Raw genomic sequence first — 15772 nt, 5'->3', positions numbered from 1 at the left:
TACGGTATTAATCAGGTATTTCTCCTTTATATTTAAAAAAAATGTATATGGATACCACATTTGTAAAAACATATCAATATTTCTTGTTAGTTGTTATTTTTCTTTAAATCAAACATAGGGTTATCTTTTCTTGTTGTGCAATCTCTGCAAGACTCTAGACAGCATGCTACAGCCAATTTTACATCAGCTGAATTCTAAGAAAATAATTTTAGCCAGCAGTTCTCCCAGGAGAAAACAAATCTTAGGAAACATTGTAAGTCAATTTATCAGTTCAGTGTTTTCAGGAAATATGTCAAAGATCTGATCAGCTGGATATCTGCATTGAGTGATATATATATATATATATATATATATGACAATGATCAAATAGTGAAATATTGTTTGGTTTTGCATACCGTACACCAAAAACCCCTAAACATGCTAAAACACCTCTAATTTTTATAAATAAGTGACATTAAATATATCTATGCATCATTTAAAAATTTATGTCTTTCTTAATTTTATTGATTATTTTGGTCCATTATGAAAATGTGGAGAGAATCGAATTTAGATGTGTCTCTTTGGTTACATCATCTGATTTTAATGAATACAGAATCCCTCACTGTCCCTGGTACTTGTAGTTGTCACATATAGATGTATTTCACTGAAAGTCTTGTGTTTATACATATTTTTTAAATTTCTTCGAAAACAGCGTTCACTTGGGTAATTAATATATATACCGTATTTACTCGCCTACAAGTCGGTTGTATTTTTTTAAGCTTTTATTAGAGGGATTGACTCTCTAAAATACCAGTCTTTTTTTAAAATAACTTGCCTATAAGTCGGACAAAGAGTTTTGGTCCAAAATACAACTCCCAAAAAACCAACTTATAGGCGAGTATATACAGTATTTCTCTATACAACCTGTATTTGATTTTTGACATGGTTTCCTTTAATTGTAACCTTTGTTCTATTTTGGACAAACTAATGGAAAATATGATGTTCACATCTTCAACCTCCTGCATATCACACTGAGAGCATATTCTTAATGCGAGAGAAGTGGGTCCTACATGTAAATCTCCCTTTTCAAAATTTAATTGATGTGCATAAATACTTTTAACAGGACTGGCTAGGGTTCAGTTCCCGTATAATATCCAATCATCAAGAAGGATGAGAGATTTCCAGTGTTTTCAATAATTGTATTTTAGTAAAAAGCTTAAATAGTACAAATAATTTGACAAAAAAATTTATAGAAAATGATTCAAGGAGAGTGTGATTTTTAGTAATTACCATTAATTTAGCCCCTGCCCCTAAAATACATCTGGAAACAAACTTTATCTAGCCTGAACTGTATAGAAGGCTACCTGACGACACTATTTGTCAACAGTGAAATCTGGACAGGTCCGAAGCCCAGCTGGGTTCTGCGCAAAGGGTGATTACTCTAAATACTAACAATACATATAATAAAGGGAAAATACCTAATATATAGTTAAAAATAGACAAAATACAAAAACCATCACACCACTATTTGTAGATCCTTTTACAGATATGAAAAAATTTTGAGGCTAATAAATCCAAAGCAAGCCTTTTATTTTGGTTTATGCTGAATTTTTTACACTTCATGGAATTATTAAGTAAGATATGAATATTTTTCAATTTGTTTAGAATTTGAAGTTTGATACAGCCAAATCAAACTTTGAAGAAAATTTGGACAAAGGATCCTTTTCAAGTCCTTTAGAGTATGTCAGAGAAACTGCCAAACAGAAGACTTTAGAAGTGGTGGAAAGGTTATTTTCATGCGGGGTATGTAGGTTTAGTGTATAATTTCTTTATAGAGGGCATGCTTTAGTATGGAATCCAGATAGAGCTGTGTAGTTTACTATTGCACCATTGAGCATTGACTAAATGGTTGATGGTGTGATATTTGTGATGGCATGATAACAATGAAGTGAGGGCAAAATGAAATTGATGTGACAATGTGATAGCATGATGATGCACGACAATGCAGTGACAGATGACAATAGTGTGATAGCACAAAGAAGCAATATTGAACATCACTTCATCATTATCATACCATTGCACCATCATGTCATCGCTATCGCACATTGTGGCATTGTGCTATTGATTCCTGTGATGGCATCATCATCATTTTTTCACACCATCGCTCCATTGCTTCATCATCATTGCACTATCAACCCAAACCTGGATATCAAAATATTTACGTTCCTTAGTTGAATATTCGATTACATTATTCAAACGTTAGTCTATTATTTGGAACATTTCCTGAAAACAAAATCTTATTTTAAACTTCATTGGTACATAGCAAATTTATAACGGTAACTCAAAATAACTTTCACATAAATTCATATAAAAAGTACCATCAAATGCCTGTATAACACACAGATGTTCACAGGCACTTACTGTAAGGATAAGATGTTTAAATGAAACAGATTTACACTGGTAATTCTTCAAAATGTATGATTTCCCATAAATCACGTCATTCATAAATTTGTCTGTAAAATCAGTCAACAGTTTTTGTTGTGGAAAATTATCAGCTGCAACTGTTTTTGAGCTCCAGTAAGTCTATGGTTTGAGGAAGGACACTTTTTCAATTTTGAGATGAGAATTCCTTTTCTTTATCACCCTTTTCTTGCATTTATTTAATATTTGAATGTTGTTTCATTATTCGATCATCAGTCCATTCGACTGATAGTCGAATAGTCGACTATTTGGTGACATCCCTAATAAATATACACTTTTCAATGCTCCTGTAAAGGTCCTGGATGCTATGACAAAATTACACATCAGAATTTCTTTGTCTTGCATCATAACATTACAAACACTATCTTCACTATTTACCCTTGATATCAAAGCCTGCTCTGCTAACATTTGTCCTAATATTTCCTCATGTCTGTATTCTTTCTGTTAAACTATCAAATTCTCAGTTTTCTGTTGTGGATGTCTGGAAGGTTCTATTATCTGTATAAGTCACATCATAAGTTTGGAGGACACCTGACCAGGGTTCAAATCCTCATCTGATCCATAGCATTTTCTCCCTAACTGCTGAATTTGATGTTCCCTGCTAGCTGATTTGACAGGTTGAAGACCAGTCCGCAATTGTTCTGAGTTGTATGTTGGAGGGCATGCATTCTTTTAAATAAAGAGGTGGGGTTAGGGGTTGTCAGACAGATTCATTCATCAGTGTCAGACAGCACTGTGGGTAGATTTTATAACCTGTCCAGAGTTCAGGGGGACCCAGATTTAGATTAGATCTTGGTATGATTCTGATTGATCCAAAACATTTTTTCTTCGTTGCACCATCATTCCTATTTTTTGAAAGAGTATTGTTATCTTTAGTTTCATAATTAGAAATAAGAAAGAAAGCAGAGTTTAATAAATGGAAAATAAGATGATGAAATAGAATATGAGAGTTAAGGAAAGTTAAGGGAGCAAGTGCCCCTATCAGTACATCATACACCCAGGGGTATTTATTTAATTTTTATTTCCCTTGTTTTACTCATTAAGCCCTCTGATACATGTTATATTTCATAAGAAGTAGGCTTGAAATTTAAATTTCATAAATATTTTACTCTGTTTAAATGAATTGATAATTTAACTCTAATCAGTATTTAAAAATCTACTTGTAGCCCTCACCAGACCTACTCATAGGAGCTGACACAATAGTCACCAATGGAAATAACATCTTTGAGAAACCAAGCAGCAAAGACCATGCTATTGAAATGATCACTAGGTATTTAGAAGAAAAGAAACAACACTATTTTGCCAAAAGATTGCCTGTTATTGCTAAGAAGCATAACCATGGCTTAGGTTAACGAAGAAGGCGATAGAAAAAGGAATCACAGTGTAATTATGTTTGTGATAGTCATGGCTTTTGGTATAACACAGCTTGATGTAATTATGCTTACCAGTAGTTGTTTTGTGGAAGTCTTAGGACAATTCAGCTGAAATGGGGCCATACTGCATAATTTAAACATGACACATCTTCTCCAGAAAGACTGCACCTGAAGTCAATATATGGTTTACTATGATTTTAATTCTAAGGTGCTAAAGTTTTGTGGTTTCTTACAAAAAAGAATTTCTGGTTTTCAGCCATACAGATCTCCTTGTTTGTTTCCAGGGTATAGTAAATTGACCTCCTTGTTGTGATTCAGTATGTAGTATATAGGACTTCTTGTTACGGTTCATTATGTATTATATATATAGGCCTTGTTTCTATTAAGGATGTATTTTAAAAGCCTTCTTGTGGTTCATTTCTTCATTAGGTACTATAAAAGCCTTCTTGTGGTTCATTTCTTCATTAGGTACTATAAAAGCCTTCTTGTGGTTCATTTCTTCATTAGGTACTATAAAAGCCTTCTTGTGGTTCATTTCTTCATTAGGTACTATAAAAGCCTTCTTGTGGTTCATTTCTTCATTAGGTACTATAAAAGCCTTATTGTTGTGATTCAGTATGTAGTATATAGGCCTTCTTGTTGTGATTCAAATGTAATACATAGATTAATTTTCTTGTTGTGATTCAAATGTAATACATAGATTAATTTTCTTGTTGTGATTCAAGATGTAGTATATATAGGCCTTCTTTTTAATTCGGTATGTAGTATAAAGGGCTTCTTGTTGTGATTCAGGATGTAGTATAAAGGCCTTGTGGTGATTATAAAGGCCTTGTGGTGATTATAAAGGCCTTGTGGTGATTCAGGATGTAATATTATATATTATTATAATATATTATTATTATATATATATATATATATATATATATATATATATATATATATATATATATATATATATATATATATATATATATATATATATATACAGTGGCGCCTCGTTAATCCGGACACCTCCGTCCCCAACGAAATCGTCCGGATAAATGAATCGTCCGGATAAGTGAATCACTTCTTAAAAGACGTACCATCTCAAAGCATGTACATATGAACATAGTGGTGTCAAATGTGAAGGCAAAGAAAACACCTTTATTTTACCTTGACATATTGATTTTATTCTTATAGTTTTAAAAGAAATAATTAATATTTAAAAAAGAAAAAAATTAAAATGTAATTTACACGATGAAAAATGGATAGGCAGTTTTATGTTGAGACTTCCTCTTCTAACACAGGAAACTTTACTCGCCTTCTATTACATGGGCTGACCAAATTTTGATCTGCTACTGTTTTATTTCGGCACATTTTTTTTTATTTATTCAAGCTCATATTAAGCAGAACTGTTCATTATCACCATTGAGAATGTTCAAATGATTAACCGCGTATATTCACTACATAGGGAAGTAAGTAACTAAATACTGTAATCAGTGTACGTATTGCAAACATTCAACGTAAACACAAGCCATATTCAGGATTATCAATACTTTTTCTATAAACTCTAAGTTATATACCTTGAAAAAACGTGATCGGTATTTATAACTAATGCCAGTTACGTATTTCTTAGTGCATTAAATAGAAATATATTTTCTTGAATTTTGTATCATAGTGAATTGTCTTATGAAAAGAAAAAAAACCGTTTCAAATAATGTACGTTTTGAGAATTGGAAAATCGTATTTTGATAAACTTACGCAACTCATTACCACAACGAAATCTCGTGATTTATTATTCAGTAAAAAAAAATTATTTACAACTCTCCAAAATTCTCATAAATTTATATACCGTTATCAATTTATTCTATTCTGAACGGATTTATATTTAATTAATGCACAGTATAAGATAAATTCTTCGGGCTTTATAATATAAAAGACGTGTGTTTTATCTGAGGTAAACACCCGCTAATTATAGACGCTATTGTTTAGAGGTCACAGGTAACCGCCTTCAAACTGACTCCACGGACAATGTTTTTACAATAATTATCACTACTGCAAGAAAGGTGTGAAAAGTCGTTCCTCGAAAAATTACCGTCCGGATAAACGAGTCATTTTCAATGAAATATTACGTTTTGTAGTAGAAATTGACCGTCCGGATCCGGAACGCGAATTTCCGGATTAATGAGACAGAATAACGTGGAAAAAATCGGTTCCCAGAAAATATCGTCCGGAAGGTGAAGCGTCCGGATTATTGGCGTCCGGATTACCGCGGCGCCACTATATATATATATATATATATATATATATATATATATATATATATATATATATATATATATATATATATATATATATAAAGCAATAAAAATGACCAACGACACGAACAATAGAAATTGTCAAATTTTCAGTACGCCCTGTTCCTTCCTCAGGACAAAGAAAAAAGTTAAGAAGTCATAAAAACAAAGGAAATAGAAAAACAAAAACGGCTAACATACTACTAAACTACCAAACACTATTTATTTACAATGTTACATGTTGAATTTGAATTTTATAATCAGTAGTAAAGAAATAAATCCGGACCGCTCTGAAATTTGGTTTTTGTAGTGCTTTCTATATATATATATATATATATATATATATATATATATATATATATATATATATATATATAATCTTTGTGTGACTTAGGATGTAATATATACTAGACTTTCTTGTTGGTCAAGATGTTATACATTGAACAATGTTTATAAACATCATCTGGTGATTTAGGATGGGCCTTCTTGTGATTCAGCATGTAATATATAGACCTTCTTGTGATTTGTGATGTATAATAGGATAATATGATTCAGGATACACTTAGCTGTCATTATTTATTGCATGAAAACTAGGGATGTCAACGAATATTCGAACATTCGAATATTCATTCGATGAATTGATATTCGAATATAAATTTAAGATTCGAATATTTGGTGTTTTTCAGATTTCATAAAAAGAAGTACTGTGATTTAAAAATTTTTATTAGAACAGTGCTGGAATTCTTCCTGTTTAATTTACTAGCGATCAATGTCGATCTATACTTTCTTATCTTATAGATCTACTAAATTATTTTGTTTTGAATAAGGTGTTAAAAAATTATACAATAATGCTTTATGTATAATACAAAAGGTACTTTCATAGTTTTTATTAGTTAAATACGATCGGATCTAAATCGAGGACAACAAGATTAAAACCTTCTTAGAATGTGTAAAAGACATGAAGAGTTATACTTACCAAAACAAATTTAATTGATCATTGAATGAATGTCCGATAGAATTAGTCTGTAATTAATATTTTAAAGGGCTAAATTTCAGTATAAATGTGTAAATTACTTGATTATCTGGGGTTGTACATAAACCTGAATTTTATATTTATCATCGGGAAATTAGTTAATTACGTAGGAAAATTGTCTATGGAAATCTTTGTTTATATTCTAAAAAACATTGTATCAAAGGTAATAATCATATCTTTTATTAGGCTGATAATTGCAATTAATTACACGTATTGAAATCTAAACAGTATACGACTATCTTGCCTTTGGTAAGACGACTGGTTTCTCAGTTGGAACTACTATAAATATACACGTATCATTTGCTAAATTATATTTTTTCTACATTTAAATCAATTATTTATTTAAAACATTGACAAATATCAAATGGAATCCCTTATTGTACAACTACAAAAGTCTTCATACATTTTTACAACTACTTAAGTCTTCATACATTTTTACTTCCAATATAAGATTACCTACTATGAACTTTTCATGAGAGTAGGATATGCATATTTAAAATAAACCAGAATTTATATATTTTATAGAATATTCGAATATATTCGAATACTTTCATGGAATATTCGAATATGAAAAATGGACAAAATTGACATCCCTAATGAAAACCATTTTCTGTATGATACAGTCTTTGTGTTATGTACGGGCTTTATTCCTACTTAAATCACATACAGAATGTGAATTCTGTTTGCAATTTAAAAAGAAAGGAATTCTTCTTTCCAATTTTGATAAGATATATGTTTGTCTATAATTATGTGTTTGGTTTTTTTTTTCACAGTTTAAGTGGAAACAGTCACAAGGTTCTAACAAGTGTGGTGTTGGTCACTCCTAAATCTTCTGATGGTAAGTTATAATGTGTGTTATGACACCAAAATCAACTATATAAGTGAATGCAAGAGAGTTTTAGTAAAATAATCAATGGGGTAAGATTAGTTCTCCTTACATCTTTTGCATTGCCCATGCAGTCTTAATCCCTCAAAATGTGTTTTCGTAAAGGTGAGAGAGTGAGTGCCATATTAGTACATCTTTTATAAAAGTCTTCTGGGGATGTGTTTTTCAAAAATAAACATAATAAATTAGACTGATGAAGTGACAGTAATGAAAACCATTGGCTTGAGTTTGATGTTCACTGATTTTTGTAAACCAGTGCGCATATTTTGGCTGTGGATACCTTGGACTGTGGTGGTCGTGTTTATACAGATAAACATGACAAAATAGCATTAACACCTGAACAGTTGATAGGAAAAAACTACTATAATATGTATTTTTCTTGCAGTGTTCAGGGGTAGAGTTTCTTTAGATGACAGACTTGATATCACACAGTTTGAGGAGGTGTCAGAAGTGATTATGCCTGATTTGCCAGAAAATGTCATCAAGTCATATGTTGAAACAGGAGAAGCTATGTGAGTACATGTATATGCTTTCCCTCCTACTGACCTTATTTACTAAAGGTCCATCATCTCTCTGTTCACTCACATGAAATATTGCTATAATTGATACAATTTTCGGAGAAAAATCAGAATTATGATTAGGTCTAGACTTCACACAATTTCAGCCTACCTATGTGGGTAAACTCTACACAGTGACCTTTTTAAAATAAGTTAACAGTTTCACAGAGGAATAATACAGGTGACTCACAATCTCTTGAAGTTCAAGGGACCTTAAAACAAGTTCAAAGGATAGAGGGGTTGGAGAGATTGAAAAGGGAAAGAAATCTGTAATTTTCAGGTCCAATCATAATATTGGTCTGTTATTATGTTTACTGGAAACACTCACATTGAAAACTCATTCGTATTTCACTGGTAATTCACTTGATTTCAAACAACAAAGACGGTATCTTGATTAAATAAGAACAAAACTTTCAGTTTTAATATTTATTGTTTTGATTTCATTACGTTCAAGATATTATTACATTTTCAACAGTGAAATACTGTGATTTATTTATTGAATAAAAGTGATATTCTCTCAGTGTGAAAGGATACCAAAGTGATATTCTGTCACAGTGTGAAAGGATACCAAAATGATATTCTCTCACAGTGTGAAAGGAAAGTAAGTAAAAAATAATTTCTGGCCTGTCATAAGATAGAGATAGTAACTAAACATTTTAATAGAGCCAAAACTGCAAATTTCTTCCCAAATATGTTGCTAAAATCCATGCTTTGTAATGTTTTCAATCTCACTACTGCTAAGCTATGAAGCTATGACGTCTCAACCGCTCAACTATGAATTCAAGCCTAGCTATGACACTGTGTTAAGAAAAGACAGAGGCAAAGGGAAAATCAAAGAAAATGTAATAAACAGAAAATTCAATGTTTTGTAGATGAATATGGAATTTATTTCACTCATGAGACAAGATTTTTTTATATTTTCACTCGTGCTTCACACTCGTGAAAATATAAAAAAAATACTGTCCCACTCGTGAAATAAATTCCATATTCATCTACAAAACATTGAATATCCTCTATGTATTTGGTGCAGATAGCATGAATAGCATGCCAGATACCCCAGAGTTCAGTAGGTGCTACAACCGATTTCTCTGTATCTCCATTCATTTATTGAATTTTGAAACATTATGCAATTGTACCTTACTGACATTGTGTAGAAATAGAACAAAAGTTTGTAATTTATAAAAAAAATTTGCCATGCCTCTAAATTACATTCTCAAAATCATCATCTCGCTGACTGCCAAGGCAAAATCAGTTATGAACGGCTATCTGTTTTTTTTTTTTGTGAATTGTCAATGACCAATCAAACAATTATTTAATTGTAAACCCTCGGACGACCCATAGGTGTAGTGTCACATAAGTAAACTGACGTATCCACTCTAGCCCCGACATTCACTGTTATCCAGGTAAGTCCTAGCTAAATTAATTACATGCTTGATTGGTGTACATGCACAATCAACACTTTGAGATTGGGAGTAAAAAACAACTAGAAATCTGACCAGTCAGCAAGGGCCCTGCTGAGGGGTAGAAATGTAAGGGTGCAGATTAAGGAATGAGAATTTTACTTGATTACAAAAATTTTAAAATATATGAAGAAGAATAAGCAACAGCAACTGTATTTATAAAATTTCAAGATAATTCCTAAATATCCAACAACCTGTAAATTGTATCCTTGTACTTACATAAGGCAGTAAAAAACATCAAATTTATAATAACTCAATTAAATGTTTATTTAAAGAAGAATGAAGCATGTGTTTTCTAAAATGCCAGCCTTCAGTGAATGCAAATATAACCCAGGCTTGACCTTAACTTCAAAACAAACATTAGTTGCAGAAAAAGGTGTTAATTAATCTTAAAGTGACAGAAAGATAACCCTCTAATTTTCTGCAACCAGCAAAATAATTAATCCCAGGGGATTAATTGTACTGCTCTCTCATCCTTTTCTTCTAAGTTTACAATAAGAACTTTTTCAGCAATGATAGACTGAGGTTATTAAATGAATACCTGTTAAAATAAATAGCATTCTTGAATTTACATATTAGGCAGGAAAAAAAAAGAAAGAAAGAGAAAAAAATAAAATAATAATAAAAAAGATATCTTTATCTACATCTTGTTTTTAGAATTCAATAAAATCATAACTCATTGTATATTTTACCAAAATAAAGTATGAACATTATTTAAATCCACATTATATCATTCAGAATTGACCTTAACTTCAGAACAAACTTCATTTGCAGAAAGAGGTGTTAATTAATCTCAGTGTGACAGATAAAGATAAATGCTTTGGATTTTCTTCAAGAGGAAAGTTAATTAATTCCAAGAGACTCATTGCAGTCTTTCATAGTTTACAATAGGAAAATTCTCCGCAGTTATCTCTCTTTGCCCATTCACTCTTATATAAAGTTAAGGAATCTACCCCACCACCCCAGCTCCAAACCAGATGACACAGAGAACCAAACGTAGCATCAAAATATGTCTTGCTGCCTATTCAACCAACATACCAAATTTGAACTTAATTGGTCAACCCCAAAAAAAGTTATTAGAAAAAAAACAGAAAATTTGTGGACAGAAGAATGACAGATGGACAGACAGACAGACAGAGTGATTACTATAGGGCACCCACAATTCCTTGCGGGACCCTAATGAAATATGTGTAACAGGATTTTGAGAGATAGAGAACTTCGATAGATCAAAAGTTTGAGAGATTGGGAGTAAATTTGCTAAGTTACTGTAGATCACTAAATTTTTGCGACACCTTATTTTCCTGAAATAGTCATTGACTCTTTATTAGCAATACTAAATTTTCACAAATTGTGGCTATTGCTCTATATAATTTTTAGGAATACTTCTATACGCGAGAATGAAATGTTTGCAAGCACACCGTTTCGCGTAATTAAGCAAAAATAAAGTTCTTGCGAATAAAAAGTGATTTACAGTATATAGAGGGAAAAAACGGGACCAGGGTTTTACTTTGAGAGATCAAGAACTTTTAGAGATTGGAGTTGGAGACATGAAGAGTCACCTGTAGTCATTTATCACTGTGAGTTATCTCTCTTATCAGAGAGTCAATGAACCTTAATATACAACTGGGGAAATGTCTGTCATCAAAATTAATGTCTGCATAGCCTTTTTTTGTCTTTGGCTGCTTGTACATCTGTTTGTCTGTTTGTACATCCGTAGACTGCATATACCACTACTTTTCTGTTTATTTATCTACAGTTTTTGGCCTGTAATCGGTCTGTCTGTTTGTCTGCAAAAAAAAAAAAAAAATAAAATAACTTTGCTTATAACTTTTGAATGGTTGGTGCCAGGGCATATTTCACATGCATTTTCCTTGTGACAAGACCTTTCTTTAGTTACCAATATTTTTTACCCCTTTACATCATATTTCAGATACTGATTGGCAGCAGTCAGCAGAGTTTATCTGTTGATGCATCTTAGGTCAACAGACTATATCAACCAGAAAGTAGGTCACAGTGACCTACTTTGAAATTTCATAATTGTATCTCAATATTAAGGGTACTGAGAGGCTTACAACCATCAAACTTTATTAGTTGACTCACTTTGGTCCTGTTTTGTGTCAACCACAAAAGTAGGTCACTGTAACTACTTTTGGAATTTCAGTGCTTTGTCTGAATATTTATACCCCCACTCCGAAGGAGAGGGAGGTATACTGTTTCACCTTTGTGTATCTGTCTGTCCGTCCATCTGTTTGTCTAGCTGTGTGTCTGTCCATAACAAATTTTGGTCACAGTTTTCTCAGCAACTACTCATCGCAGATGCTTGAAATTTTAGCACACTCTTTGTTTAGGCATGCCATATGGTGGGATTCATTTTTGCACGAATCCGATGTCAACTTCCTGTTTATCCATGCGTCTGTCCATACCATACATAACAAATTTTGGTCACAGTTTTCTCAGCAACTACTCATCGCAGATTCTTGAAATTTAGCACACTTTTTGTTTAGGCATGCCATATGGTGGGATTCATTTTTGTACGAATCCGATGTCAACTTCCTGTTTATCCGTGTGTTTGTCTGTACCATACAAAACAAATTCTGGTCGCAGTTTTTCAGCAACTACTCATCGCAGATGCTTGAAATTTTAGCACACTCTTTGTTTAGGCATGCCATATCATTTTTGTACAAATCTGATGTCAACTTCTTGTTTATCTGTGCATCTGTCCGTACCATGCATAACAAAATTTGGTCGCAGTTTTCTCAGCAACTACTTATCGAAGTTGTTTGAAATTTTGGCACACTCTTTGTTTAGGCATGCCATTTGTTGGGATTCATTTTTGTATGAATCCAATGTCAACTTCAAGTTTATCTGTGCGTCTGTTTGTACCATACATGACAAATTTTGGTCGCAGTTTTCTCGGCAACTACTCATCACAGATGCTTGAAATTATAGCACACCCTTCGTTTAAGGATGCCATATGTTGGGATTCATTTTTGTAAAGATCTAATGTCCACTTCCTGATTATCACTGTGTCTGTCCATAACTGAACTTGTGTATTCACATCAGAGTGGGGGTATTATTAGTGAGCATTGGCTCACAGACTTCTTGTTCTGGTAAGAGGTGTAGAATCACTCAACATAGTCAGTCTTGGTGACCTACTTTTGGAATTTCAAGGCTTTTTTCTCAATACATATATTCTGGATACTAAGAGGCTTAGAATAGAAGTAGTAGGGTTGGACAATTTTTCAGAAAGCACTTTGAAGCCCTTGGGCCTCTTGTATAGTACCCTTGATTCAGCATGATGTCAAGGTCACAAAGAGAAGAGTATTTGACACTGTCTTGTTTGGCAAAGCATATCAAAAATATATGTTCTTGTCAATACATAGTCTAAGCTAGTTATCTCAAACTCAATGGGACTGAGAAAAATCATCCGAGACATCAGAGCATTTGAAATATCCAAGATAAAATACTTAAAGAATAAGGGGTTTGGACTTCCAAATCACTTAGACATATCCATGGTATTCAAGGTTGTTGGACCATGTTCAAAATACTGAAGTTCAACTCTAATTATATAGTCATGAAGGACCATAGGTATAATTATTAAGTTTTATATTGGTACACTTACTACCTTAATTGAGACATTTAAAAAAATTTCAGGGACAAAGCAGGAGGATACGGAATCCAGGCCATTGGTGGAAGCTTAATTAGTGGCATCCATGGAGATTATTTCAATGTCATGGGATTTCCTCTTCACAGATTTTGTGTAGAACTTCGGAATATATGCAAATTATGACAGTAATTTTCATGTACTTAACTGCATTTCATTAAATGTTTCATACTATAAATAAATCATTTTATCCCTGTGCTCACAAAGAATCAATTTTGTTCTGCTCTCTAAGATACAGTAACAAGAAGAGTGCAAATCTATTTGCAAGATTCACAAGTCTTTTGCAGCCAATTGTAGATTGTTTGTCACCATCTTGTTAATCTGGTTTTTCCTACTACAAGAGAGAGCATTCCTTAATCTAACATTTATAATTCATTGGATAAAGATAGTAAATACTGGGTCTCTCTCAGACTTTACGCCATTCCAAGTTTTTTCTATGTTTATGTCCACCCATCTTTCAAAACCTACATACCTATTCACAAAAAACACACTGACCAAAAAAGTAAAACACAGACTTTAATATGGTAAATTAAAGAATTTGATTTCATAAATTTATTTTTCTCGTAGAAAGATCTGTACTTTGGCAAAATCAAGGTATTAAATGCTTAAAATATACCTAGTAATATGACATATTGTAGACAGATCATTACAGAAAATGACAGAATTTAAAGATTTTAACCAGAATAATCAATTTCAGGTTTCCTGATTTTGTTTGTTTTTTCTGATATTGGGTGTCAAAAACCAAGGCGCACGTGGACGCTAAACATAGAAAAAAAAATTGGAATGGCCTCACCATACTAAAAACCTTGGGATGCAAGCTAGATGGTTGTTTACCAGATGTGATGATTTTTTGAAATCAGCTTTTGTATGTACCTTAACTTTTGTTCTTAATTTTGGGTTTAATTTACAATGGAGTTTCAGATTTTAGATTGAAATTTAGGTGGAAATAATTTTTGGATTCATTTGAAAAGAAAAAACAACAACAAAAACTAGGTGTTAGCTCTGTTATCTCTAATTTAGATATTGGACTCCAAATAATTTAAGAAAATCCAATTGTGAATGTGGTAAAAATGTTTTTTTAGCCATTGTTTACATTGTGTGGCTTTTGTGAAATTAGCTATGTAATGGTTGGGCCATGGATATTGGCTTGGGTAGCTCAGTCGGTAGAGCACATGACTAATGATATAGGGGTCCAATCATACTTTTCTCCTTTCCTGTTATTAGTCCCCTACCGGTGAAACCGGAGGGGACTATAGGTTTCCTCTGAGTCTGTCCGTCCGTCTGTCTGTCTGTCTGTCTGTCCCTCTGTCTGTCTGTCAGTCTGTCCCACTTGGTTTTCCGCATTTTTCTTCTAAACGCTTGCAGATATTGAGCTGATTTTTGGTATGTGAGTGTATCTTGATGAGTTACAGATCAAGTTTGCATTTCATTCCGCTTCATTGATTTTTGACCGAATTATGGCATTTTCAATTTTAACGGGAACCAGATTACACTTGCCGGTAGGGGACTAGTATTGCTAATGCAATACTCTCAGAATGCTTGTTTAATTTGGTGCCATTGCCTTGCAGTTGAAAGTCCTGCAAGGGGAAAATAAGAACTTGGATTGTGTCTTCGAGGGCGAAACAATTTAAGGAGGGAGGAATGTAAAGGATTGGGCCGTGAATATCAGCCTGGGTAGCTCAGTCGGTAGAGCACCTTACTGGTGATGTTCGATTCCCAGTCAAGCCATACATTTTCTCCTTTCCTGTTACACTGACAATCAACATTCCAAAAAAAAGCTCAAAAAGTTCCATTCAAAAGAAAATTTTCACCACTTTAATGCACATCATTGTATATTGCAAAAAGATAAGGGGTTATGAGGTTGAATTCAAATACTGTTTTCCAGTTTAACATGGTTATAGCTAACTCCTGCACACAACACAAAATGCTTCCGCATTTTCTTAATATTTTCCTTGAGTGTACGTGTAGGTACAGTCAAGCTACTGTAAACCAACTATTATTCACGTCATCTTTTATTCGCGATTCATCAGTATGAAATCAATCTGTTACCATTAATTTTCGTG

General features: G+C 32.7%; 1 protein-coding gene across 1 annotated transcript; it reads left to right on the top strand.

The window, feature by feature from the left end:
• The first annotated feature begins 125 nt into the window (after nucleotides 1–125).
• On the top strand, nucleotides 126–13918 carry LOC133173765 (probable bifunctional dTTP/UTP pyrophosphatase/methyltransferase protein). Its single transcript, XM_061308792.1, has 6 exons — nucleotides 126–253; nucleotides 1645–1782; nucleotides 3627–3730; nucleotides 7916–7980; nucleotides 8414–8540; nucleotides 13700–13918. The coding sequence occupies exons 1-6, from the start codon at nucleotides 164–166 to the stop codon at nucleotides 13833–13835; spliced, it is 660 nt and encodes a 219-aa protein (XP_061164776.1). The 5' UTR covers nucleotides 126–163; the 3' UTR covers nucleotides 13836–13918.
• The last annotated feature ends 1854 nt before the right edge of the window (nucleotides 13919–15772 follow it).

The sequence above is a fragment of the Saccostrea echinata genome, unplaced genomic scaffold (assembly GCF_033153115.1).
Source record: "Saccostrea echinata isolate AGI-Se365-2 ecotype Australia unplaced genomic scaffold, CSIRO_AGI_Sech_v1 ptg000056l, whole genome shotgun sequence".
In the NCBI taxonomy this organism is placed as follows: domain Eukaryota; kingdom Metazoa; phylum Mollusca; class Bivalvia; order Ostreida; family Ostreidae; genus Saccostrea; species Saccostrea echinata.
The sequence above is the reverse complement of the archived record's forward strand: the minus strand, read 5'-3'. Positions and strand labels throughout refer to the sequence as shown.

Coding starts and splice junctions, on each gene's coding strand:
- LOC133173765 (XM_061308792.1), top strand. CDS start 164: ATGCTACAGCCAATTTTACATCAGCTGAATTCTAAGAAAATAATTTTA. Junction 1,783..3,626: donor AAAGGTTATTTTCATGCGGG/GTATGTAGGTTT, acceptor ATCTACTTGTAG/CCCTCACCAGACCTACTCAT. Junction 8,541..13,699: donor GTTGAAACAGGAGAAGCTAT/GTGAGTACATGT, acceptor AAAAAATTTCAG/GGACAAAGCAGGAGGATACG.